The sequence below is a fragment of the Diadema antillarum genome, unplaced genomic scaffold (assembly GCF_040938485.1).
Source record: "Diadema antillarum isolate AM-2024a unplaced genomic scaffold, OU_Dant_1.0 scf00000061, whole genome shotgun sequence".
NCBI classification, from domain to species: domain Eukaryota; kingdom Metazoa; phylum Echinodermata; class Echinoidea; order Diadematoida; family Diadematidae; genus Diadema; species Diadema antillarum.
The window spans coordinates 105001-117209 of record NW_027270950.1 but is presented as its reverse complement, the minus strand read 5'-3'; the positions used below and the strand labels follow the sequence as shown (position 1 = coordinate 117209).

General features: G+C 42.6%; 1 protein-coding gene and 1 pseudogene across 1 annotated transcript in view; one reads left to right on the top strand and one right to left on the bottom strand.

Moving 5' to 3' along the window:
• Positions 1 to 12209, top strand: part of LOC139716112 (gamma-aminobutyric acid type B receptor subunit 1-like) — a 47410-nt gene that overhangs the window by 5656 nt on the left and 29545 nt on the right. Inside the window, exons 2-3 of the mRNA XM_071627669.1 lie at positions 10525 to 10662; positions 11991 to 12161. Of these exons, the coding sequence (XP_071483770.1) occupies positions 10525 to 10662; positions 11991 to 12161 (309 nt within the window). The remainder of the gene's footprint in view (positions 1 to 10524; positions 10663 to 11990; positions 12162 to 12209) is intronic.
• LOC139716137 (uncharacterized) lies at positions 2115 to 7602 on the bottom strand (annotated as a pseudogene).

Below are 12209 nucleotides of genomic sequence, written 5' to 3'. Positions count from 1 at the left end.
ATATGATATTTCATGTAACAATATATATATACGTAAAATGATATTCTATTCCATTTTTTTTTTTTTGGGGGGGGGGCATTGTAAATGTATTAAGTTTATGCACTATTTTCATGATATTTCCCGAATACCTTGTCATTTGGATTACTGGGAAAAACACTGTCATTAATGTCATTACTGTTATTACAGTCATTACGGCTATTGTACAGACGTACGTGTCAGTTGCACTGCCATTGTGCATCGTAAACGGGCGTCCTGTGACTGCGCGTATCGTATACATGGTATAGCAATACATGGTATAACAATGTAATGAATGTCGTGACCATAATGGCGGGGTAAATTAGATTGGGTCTGAACCCGTCCCTCCTAATGATGAGCCAAAAGATGAAAGGATGACGTCAGTATACATGAGTATCATTGAATAGTTGAAGAATGGAACCCGAGTTTAGCCCAGCCGTGGATTGAGATAGTTAAGCCGTGAAGCTTGTTTATTCGATCTGTGAATAGATCAAAACCGTAAAACAAAGAAACTATTAGCGTCTTGTTGCTAATACATATGCAGTAACTTGGACATGTGAATCACATGTAATACTCAGGCATGCCTTGTACACTGAACTTGGACTTCTGAATCATATGTACATTATTCATGCACGTCTTGTACATTATACACTTGTATATGATTAAATCTTTACATTGCCTGACATGCATATGATATAGACTCAAAGACTTCTCTTATTGTCACTGTCTCTTATTACCTTCATAGTATATTGTACGTGTATTGTACATGTACACTTCACCTGGATTTATACCTGTCACATATTGAAAAGCAACTAATAAACCATCATGTTTCTGTTACATACATACATTGTGGGGAGTATCAATTGAACATGCACATTGAATGCTTGGAATTTACTACGACACTTGTATGCTAGATGTATGCTAGATGTATGTAGGAATTTGCTACAACCCTTGCATGCCAAAATTACAGATTCTTTCTGTCTTACTGAAAGAACAGCTTTGTATAATATATAATACACTGGCTCATTGTGCTCATTTACTTTGTACACATGCAGATTAATCTGAGCACTTTATTTGGCACTCTTGCACTGTACTTAGTTGTATTGTGCATATCCTGTCTAATTTGTACTTCTGCACAAACATGTAATTTTGTACAAATACAACACGTGTTAACACCCTTTAACTCTCAGTGACTTTGCTTCATACACTTGCAGTCACAAATCATACGGATATGAAACATAACTTACATTATGTATAAGTCAAACTACCTGTACTTATTCTTCTGTCAAACATCACTTGCATCTACACTCTGATTGTACTGTAGACACTCATAATCTCACTTTGAGCCCGGTAAATGATGCTGAATATACTCAATGTAACACCTTAAAACAAATCTACAACCTGCATTTCTGTATTCGCTTAGCACTATTGTACACTCAACATTGTTACCTCCATACCATGGATTCTAGTTCCACTCCAGAAATGCAAATTAAACCTTACAGCACACCATTGAGTAGATTCTTACACTTTAGATTCCACTTTAGGCGCTACAAACACTGTACGAACTGCTGTCATTTAACACAGTTCTATAATTACCTTGCAATTTGTCTTGCAATACAAACACCCACACTGATGCATGTCGATAAATCATACACAAAGAACCTATTAACGTGTGGTGACCTTTTCCCACTATCAACTCTATTCACCAACAGCTTTGTCTCTTTAAACCATTATCGACATTTATATAACTCTCTAAATCTGTCTTAATGTCAATTTCTGTCACAACTGTATCTTCACACAACCACCACATCAGGTTGATGAAATGACATTACACATAGTTCATAAATTCCCGGCATTACATGCCTTGACATGAACGTGCATTACATGAACATGCACTACTGTTCACATGCAATACCTGTATAACCATGTACGTACCACGTTGCAACTCACCAGTACGCATGCAACAAATTCAACACTGTAACTGAGTTCAAATGAGTTCATAAGTTCGCTCAAGCATACACTTATTTGCTTTCTTTCAGTTTTTAATGTTCATTTCCCATTTTCCGGTATTTACTTACTCCTGTAGCGGGACTAAACTTGACTTGCATGAGTCTTCTGCAGAAACGGACGAGTCAGCATTCGCATCCCATGACGCGACCAGTCTTCACGTTGGAACGTTCAGCTGCTAACTAACTGAATGGCACAATTAGAAACTGCGCGAAACGTGACAAATGACAACTTTCACTCACTGCGCATGTCGTCTATGGTGTCTTCAAATTATCAATGACGCAAATTTTCCTAACCAGAATCAAAACCGCTTCGCTCCGCGAAACATCCTCCCCACCCAATGAGGAAATCTCTCCTCATGATCGCTTTAACACTGAATTTATCACAAACAAATCACTCGTCGTATCCCTCAGCTGGGTAGATCACCGCGATCTTCGTAACTGGACGTCGATACTCAGCAGTTGGCGTTTTCACCTTCACATTGCGCACCTTACCATCCGGTCCCGGGTAGACTTGGATAACGCGGGCGATGGTCCATTTCCCTCGAACCGCGTTCGCGTCAGCCATCATCGCGACGTCGTCGACACGTACGTTGCGGCGATCGACGTGCCATTTCTGTCGCGGTGCTAACAACGGAAGAACGTCTCTCGTCCAGCGATGCCAGAATGTGTCGACAATTCGCTGAATGAATTCGACACGATGCCTCGGATTTCTCGTTTCCCGGAACGGCCCTTGAGCGACGTCGCTAGATGCACGCCCCAACAGCATATCATTGGGACATAGGTAGTTGCCGTCATCGGGATCAGTCGGAATCCTGCCAATCGGTCGCTGATTCACAAGGTTGGCGACCTCCAGCAGGCACGTATACTGCTCAAACGGTGTCAAGATCTGCTCCCCAATTGCCCTCTTCAGAGCATACTTGCAGCTTTTAACCAGGGACTCTGCACTGCCATTCTGATGGGGGCAGCGGGTGTCGTGAATGTCCATTCCGTGCCTTTCTCAGCACAGAATTCTCGTAGCTCCTCTTTAGACCAGCCTCTTACCATGTCTCGTAGTTCACGCTGTGCACCAATGAACTGAGTTCCATTATCGCTTAGGATTTTCCCTGGCTGGCCCCTTATAGCGAAGAATCGTCGAAGCACTTGCAGGAATTCCATCGTGGAACAGTCTGTTGCAAGCTCAAGGTGGACGGCCCTTGAGTTTAAGCATGTGAACAGGACGCCGTAGTTTTTTGCAGTCTTGTTTCGTCCTACCCTCACTTGGAAAGGACCGAAATAGTCACATGCCGTGTAGTGAAATGGCGGCGTATGTGGAGATAGCCTCTCGGTAGGCAGGTCTGCCATTTCCTGGGTCTCAGTCTTGTGGTCGAATGCTCGGCAAACTGTACATCTGAACTTTACTGTTTTTGCCAAATTATGCCCTTTCAATATCCAGTATCTGCGTCGAGCCTTAGCAGTCGTTACTGCCACTCCATTGTGACCACTCTCGTGGAAATGCCGTGTAATCAGGGTAGATATCCAATGCTCATATGGAAGTAGCACTGGATGCTTCATTTCAAATGATATTTCAGCCTTGTCTACTCTTCCCCCTACCCTGATTATGCCTGTTTCGTCTGTGTATGGGCTGAGGGTCTTTAATTCTCCCTTGTCGACTCTGGCCTTTAATGACTGCTGGGCTTTCTCGATCAGGAAATTTTCTCCCTTCTGCAGGTCATCAGGTGTCAAAGTGCAATCTGTGTCTTTCTCACTCTCGTCAGTTTCTCTTTTGCACTTTGCCTTCAGCTTTCTCAGGAACCTCAGCACATATGATGTCACCCGGATCAATTTTCTCCAGCTGGAGAATTTGGCACAGTCTATGACATCCTCATCTGGTAGTTGGGTGATGTTTAGAACTGACTGTTCTTTTCTCATTTCCTTCTCCATTTCAGGCATCTTTTCCTCTGCCTTGCCTTCTTCAGGCCAATCTGACATAGGCTCACGAAGGAAGTCAGGTCCGTGTTGCCATCTGGCGGTCAGTTGATCTGCATCTAGCCCTCTCGACAGGTCATCTGCTACGTTCAATTCTCCGGGGATATGACGCCACTTACTCGGGTCAGTAGCAGTCTGGATTTCACCAACTCGGACAGCGACAAACATCTTGTAACTCCTGGCCTTACTCTTTACCCAAGATAGTGTTATCATGCTGTCAGTCATGAAGATAACATCTGCCAGGTCCAATGACATCTCAGTTCTGATTGTGGTGTACAACCTGCTTGCAAGTACCGCTGCTTGCAGTTCAAGCCTTGGGATAGTCAACTGTTTCAGCGGTGCCACCCTAGACTTTGCTGTCACAAACCGCACCTCGTACCTCGTCTCGTCTACCTCCCATCTGAGATACGCACATGCTCCGAATGCCTCCATGGATGCATCACAAAAAATGCAAAGAGTTGGCTTGCCTCTGGCATTAGTTGGGGTCAAACATCTCTGAAATCTGACATTTGTCAGCTTTTCCATTTCTCGGAACAGCTTTCTCCATTCTGTCTGACTCTCCTCGGGTAGTTCATCATCCCAGTTCAAGCCTTCCTCCCACAGCCTCTGCAGTCCGATCTTTGCTCGTATCACTATGGGGGTTGCAAATCCAATGGGATCGAAGACACGTGCAACTTGGCTAAGGATGCTCCTCTTTGTCATCTTGATTGCTTGAATTGCATCCTCATTCAGTTTGACTTTGTATGAGAATGTGTCTGAGTCATTTTCCCATACCACACCCAGGACTTTCTCGTCAGTGATCGTCTTCAGTAGTCTGGGCTTTTCGGCATTCCCATCATGTCCTCTGGAGAACTCCTTGTTTGATCTCCATCCCTTTACTTTGAACCCTCCTTCAGCCAGTACTTTGTCGATACTTCTGCTCAGCTCCTCTGCCTCTGTCACTGTCGGCACCGATGCACAGATGTCATCCATGTAAGTATCATGCATGATGGTTGATGCAGCTTTCGGATACATCTTAGCGCCTTCCTCAGCTGCCTTCCGCAATGCCGTCTGTGCCATAGCTGGGGATGGCTTATCACCGAAAGTGACAACTCTCATGATATAGACATCTGGCTGCTTATCCTGATTCAAATTCCTCCACAGAAAGCGGTGGACGTGCTGGTCCCTTTCAGGTATCATCACTCTGTGGTACATCTTGGATATGTCTGCGCAGAGTGCCACCTCGTGTTCCCTGAATCGCATCAGTACACCAAACAGTCTATTCAGCAGATCTGGACCCTTCATCCAATAGTCGTTAAGCGAGTGTCCCTGGTAGGAAGCAGATGAGTTGAATACGATTCGGATGGGGGTACTCTGCTTTTCCGGTCGAACGACCGCATGATGCGCAATGTAGTGCACTGGGCCTTCATACAATCGCACTTCATCCTTTGACAGCTTTCTGGCAAATTTCATTTCAACCATCTCCTGGATCTGTCTGTCATATGCGTCTGCATGGTTGGGATTTTTTGCCAGTTTCCTCTCAGTAGCATATAGCATTCTCTCAGCCTGAGCCTTGTTATCCGGTAGAAGATCCGGCTCCTTTTGCCATGGATAGGGAACGAGCCACTGCTTGCCGACCTTCTGACAGGAGTCACTGATAAGCTTACTCTCATCCATTTCCTGTCTACTCAGTCCGTCCTGTTGGTACTGGCTGGGACCATGACAAACTCCCATTGACTCTGTTGTCCAGAAATCTTTCAAGTCCACAGCATCTGTAACCATCACATTCAAAACTGTGTTTTTGGCAGCCTGATGATCCGGGTCAGCTCCAAATACCACCCATCCCAGGGGGGTATGTCTGGCAACCAAATTTCCTTTCTGCCTGGTTTCTCCTGTGTGCAGTTTAGCATGATCAATTCCAACCAGGACGTCAATCGATCCGCTGCTACGATGTAGACAGTTCTGTCCCAGGTTGAACGTCTTGCACAAGCCATCTGTCTGGACTTGTACTATATCGTCATTGATGGAATCCAGTCCGACAGCCGACACTCTGTACACTCTGTTGTCATCGAGAGATCGAAGTCTTAGTCTGTAGATCTTTGTCTGGACCTCTTCAGTGACACAGCCAACTTTCGTGATGTTGATGGATATCGGCTTTCCCTTCAACCCTAGGTTCTCTGCAACTGATCGTCTGACAAGGCTAATTTGTGCACCAGAATCCAGTAGACAGTTTGCTGAGTAGCTCTGGTCCTTGAAACCCATCATAGTAACTGTCACAACAGGCAGAAGGGCTGTTTTACCTGAAACACTTGCCACTATCTCACGAGCTGTTTCTTTGTGCAGCAGAGGATGATGAAAAGATGTGCACTGTTCTCCGTTCAATTTCTCTGTGCACCTCTTCCGTCGCTTACAAGTTTTCATGTTGTGATCCCTTCCTGCTCTCTTCAAGCAACTGTAGCATGCATGATTGTCTTTCATCATTTGGAACCTTTCAGGCTGACTCTTTGACAGGAGCTTCTTACACTGGTCAACCCAGTGATCGGATGATTTACAAATCCAGCATTTGTAGTCTGCCTGTTTACCTGACTTATCCTCTTCAGCGATGTGACTAACTGAAGCACTGGATCGTTTGTCTTTCTGTTGAGTGGAAGACCGTGCATCTCGAAGAGGGGCCGATGCTCTTAATCTCATCTTCATTTCCCCACTCATCCAGGTTCGCAGTGCCTCAAAGGTAGCCTCCTGTCTATCCCTCTGTAGGTAGCGGAACCAAACCTTGCGATCATTGCTGGTCATCTTTCTTTCCACCAGTGCCAGCATGTGGCTGTTATCCATATCTCCCGTTCTCCCCACTTCCTTCAGTGTGTTGTAACTTCTCATCACAATGTGCACAAGATCGCAGAATCTTGCATCATCTCCCTCTTTCAGTGGGGGGAACCGCTCCATTTCATCTACGATTACATCTGCCACAAGCCTCGGATCGCCGTATATGGAGTCCAGCAATGCCCATGCTTCATCATAGTCATTTCCTATCCCTCTGATTAGCTCCAAAGGCTTTCCGTGTAATGCTGTACGAAGGATGGCCATCGCGTCCCGTTTACTGTATCGGTCAATCAAATGGTGAAAGTCCGATTTGAACGTAGAGTACACTCTCACGTCTCCGCCGAAACGTGGCAGTTTGGGCCGCTCTACCTGTACTCTGAATGCAGACTCTACTTGTGGACTGTCAGATTCATCTGGCCTTTCAGGTGAGGCGACATTGCTGCTAACATTTACAGCCGGTGGTGTCTCAGCTCTCTCAGATGCCTTACTTGCTTTTGCTTTGATGCAATCCTTGACCTTTATCTGCATATCCATGAAGCTTGACTGACACTCTTCCAACCAAGTGCCCTCTTTAAGGAACTGCTCGTCATCCTCGATGATCTCACAGTAGGCTTCATGTTTCTCCTCTAAGTCCTTATATGCTAACTCCAGATTCTGTAAGGACTCGGTGACCTCGTCAAGATTCCTGTTGCTGTCCAGCAATTTCTGCAAGGCGTTCAATAATCGGGTCAGCTTTGCCTTAGCAGTCCTCCTCTTGATCTTGAGGTCCTTCTCTTTCTGTTCTGCACTCATGACTGCATGCAGTGTTCCCTCTGTCTCCTATTCCAGGTCAGAAGGAATCGAATTTGATGAATAGTTGAAGAATGGAACCCGAGTTTAGCCCAGCCGTGGATTGAGATAGTTAAGCCGTGAAGCTTGTTTATTCGATCTGTGAATAGATCAAAACCGTAAAACAAAGAAACTATTAGCGTCTTGTTGCTAATACATATGCAGTAACTTGGACATGTGAATCACATGTAATACTCAGGCATGCCTTGTACACTGAACTTGGACTTCTGAATCATATGTACATTATTCATGCACGTCTTGTACATTATACACTTGTATATGATTAAATCTTTACATTGCCTGACATGCATATGATATAGACTCAAAGACTTCTCTTATTGTCACTGTCTCTTATTACCTTCATAGTATATTGTACGTGTATTGTACATGTACACTTCACCTGGATTTATACCTGTCACATATTGAAAAGCAACTAATAAACCATCATGTTTCTGTTACATACATACATTGTGGGGAGTATCAATTGAACATGCACATTGAATGCTTGGAATTTACTACGACACTTGTATGCTAGATGTATGCTAGATGTATGTAGGAATTTGCTACAACCCTTGCATGCCAAAATTACAGATTCTTTCTGTCTTACTGAAAGAACAGCTTTGTATAATATATAATACACTGGCTCATTGTGCTCATTTACTTTGTACACATGCAGATTAATCTGAGCACTTTATTTGGCACTCTTGCACTGTACTTAGTTGTATTGTGCATATCCTGTCTAATTTGTACTTCTGCACAAACATGTAATTTTGTACAAATACAACACGTGTTAACACCCTTTAACTCTCAGTGACTTTGCTTCATACACTTGCAGTCACAAATCATACGGATATGAAACATAACTTACATTATGTATAAGTCAAACTACCTGTACTTATTCTTCTGTCAAACATCACTTGCATCTACACTCTGATTGTACTGTAGACACTCATAATCTCACTTTGAGCCCGGTAAATGATGCTGAATATACTCAATGTAACACCTTAAAACAAATCTACAACCTGCATTTCTGTATTCGCTTAGCACTATTGTACACTCAACATTGTTACCTCCATACCATGGATTCTAGTTCCACTCCAGAAATGCAAATTAAACCTTACAGCACACCATTGAGTAGATTCTTACACTTTAGATTCCACTTTAGGCGCTACAAACACTGTACGAACTGCTGTCATTTAACACAGTTCTATAATTACCTTGCAATTTGTCTTGCAATACAAACACCCACACTGATGCATGTCGATAAATCATGTGGATTCATACACAAAGAACCTATTAACGTGTGGTGACCTTTTCCCACTATCAACTCTATTCACCAACAGCTTTGTCTCTTTAAACCATTATCGACATTTATATAACTCTCTAAATCTGTCTTAATGTCAATTTCTGTCACAACTGTATCTTCACACAACCACCACATCAGGTTGATGAAATGACATTACACATAGTTCATAAATTCCCGGCATTACATGCCTTGACATGAACGTGCATTACATGAACATGCACTACTGTTCACATGCAATACCTGTATAACCATGTACGTACCACGTTGCAACTCACCAGTACGCATGCAACAAATTCAACACTGTAACTGAGTTCAAATGAGTTCATAAGTTCGCTCAAGCATACACTTATTTGCTTTCTTTCAGTTTTTAATGTTCATTTCCCATTTTCCGGTATTTACTTACTCCTGTAGCGGGACTAAACTTGACTTGCATGAGTCTTCTGCAGAAACGGACGAGTCAGCATTCGCATCCCATGACGCGACCAGTCTTCACGTTGGAACGTTCAGCTGCTAACTAACTGAATGGCACAATTAGAAACTGCGCGAAACGTGACAAATGACAACTTTCACTCACTGCGCATGTCGTCTATGGTGTCTTCAAATTATCAATGACGCAAATTTTCCTAACCAGAATCAAAACCGCTTCGCTCCGCGAAACAATCATGAATCATGAATCTCTGATAGCTTTCGATTGGAATTGTGCCATCGAAATGCTCCGATTTAACATTCCAAAGATACACGGTTCAGAGACTCATCACAATTCTCTCATTGTCTGATGTATCCTTACACCAGTCCTCTAGCACTCTTGGCGACGTCCCAGCCAGTATTTTGTTCTTCGTTCGTGATAAATGATATCAGACTTTCCTGATATCAACGGTCTTTCCTAAAGTCAAACAGACTTTACCTGATAATCAACTAACCTCTCTCGGTAGTCACTGATCAATCAATCGAACTAAAGTGAATGTGATAAAAACTTAAATTGTCATTTTAACGCTCCACTCTGCCGGGGAAGGGCATGTTTTAAGAAAAAAAGAACCGAACATGTTAGTAACAATTTAACATTCTTCATGTATGCGACCAGTGGCCCGTTGCATAAAACTTACCATTGAATTTCAATGGTAACTACCGTCAAAATTAGGCATCACAGCCAATCAGCATCAAGGATTACAAAATTTACCGCTAATTTGAAGACTTACCGCTAGAAAGGAGCGGTAAGTCCAGCGGTAAGGGTTTTATGCAACAGGGCCCAGGATGCGATATTGACGCTAAACATTAAAATCCGTTTCTGAAGCAGACATGCTCACAAGGTTATACGTCTGCTCCTGACCGGACAGGTTTCAAAACTCACCTGTTAATGTGAGCTGTATTTGATATAACCTCACTGACTTCACATAAAATGTAATTATGTCATGCCTTGGGCAGTATTACATCCACGGACTGGACCCGGCATTACAGCTGACAAAAATTTTAACACACATGTGACGTCACGAACTTGATCATAACTTTACGCCTGTTGTCGTGTATATGCGTAGTTAGATGGGTGATACCACCTACCAATAATATATTCAATCATAAAGCATCTTTTGTTGTTCGTTTGGCCAGTGCCATCCTGGGGTGGGAACCAAACTCTTCTTCGAAGCCGTCAACTCGAATACTTCGTATATCATGCTGCTCGGCTCGGGGTGCTCAGAAGTCGCCAAAACAGTCTCACTCGCCGCCAACCTGTGGAACATCGTTCAGGTATATCATGAGATTCACCATTTACCAGTCATACTTGATATACGTGATATATAGTGCATGTGAAATGTGTCATAATTATGTTCGTCCATGTGTAACACATTCTGTGATGATTTATTGAAATGGTAGGGGAAAAAATCTTTGAACAAAATGTAAACAATGCCAAACAGGACAATGATACTAATTTTTATAGCGTTCGAAAAATAATTGTCGTCACTTGAATCTTCTAAACTGCGAGTAACCAGAACGACTGTAATTTGCGGAATTTGGCTTTTTTTATTATTCTTCATTCATCACTGTTCGTTGAAGTTCGTTTTAAATCAGTATAAATCATGTTAACGCACTTGACATTGTTTGACTTTCCTGTGTGCGCGTGCTTGTTACAAGATTTTAATCATGAAAAGAAATACAATTACTACTCTGTTTCCATCACCACTTGGTTATTAGGAAAATGGTACAGATAGATACATTTTCATGTCATCAGTAAAGACATAATCAGAATAGAGAAATAAAGCTTAGATTTAATCTTGTCGCGATATACTCTGCATTTTCTGACTACATGATTTGCCTGTTTGTAAAACTGGTGTGTCCTGCGTTTCTAGGACTACTACTTAAAAGAATAATTCGACGAGCAAATTGGTTTGAAGTCACGTTTGTTAAAAGGCTATCGATCCCTTTTTATACAGATTTTTTGAAGTAGTAATTCTATTACGGTAAAAGACAATCATTTCTCCTGCTTTGGTTATTCTCATCATGATCGTCAAAATACTGTCATAACTATGAATAATGATAGCAAGTCTTGTTGAAATGGCAAGTGTCATGATAATGACAAGAACCCTGCTTCCTGATTGGCTGCTGCTATGGGAAGTTGTCGTTCTATCAAGAATGGATATCATAACATCTTTTTTGAAAGAGACCCTGGATTAAAAGTACCCCCCCCCCTCGTAACCTACTGCTTGTCCTTATCTGATCACTATTGTTATTGTCATCTCATAATCCTCATCATTTTATAATCCTCGTCGTCATCATCATCATCATCACCATCATTTTAATAGTATAGTAGCATGGTGGAAGAAAGACATAAGGCCATAAGGATTATTAATATTTCTTTCTTTTCTTTCTTTTCTTCTTTCTCAAGTACAGGTAGAGTGCCATAGACCTGTATTATCGAATGAAACATTCTTCACAAGTTCAGTGCACTTATTGTTGTGTTGTGCTGTTATATTTTGATTGTTTGTTATTGCTGATGTGTGAGTTCCGAATAATGATAATCATTCTCATCATTATCATCATCATTTCGACTTTTTGTTACCGTTTTTCGTATTGGGTAGGTTTCCTACGCCGCATCCAGCCCATCTCTGTCCAACCGAGAAACGTACGCCTCGTTCTACCGCACCAACGTGGCAGACTCGCTCTACAATTACGCCAGACTGGCTATTATCAAGCACTACGGGTGGCGTCGAGTAGCCACGCTCTATGAGAATCGCGAGGCTTACTCTACGGTAATTCAAACTCGTAAACAATACACGACTTGTAAGGTAGGCCTACTG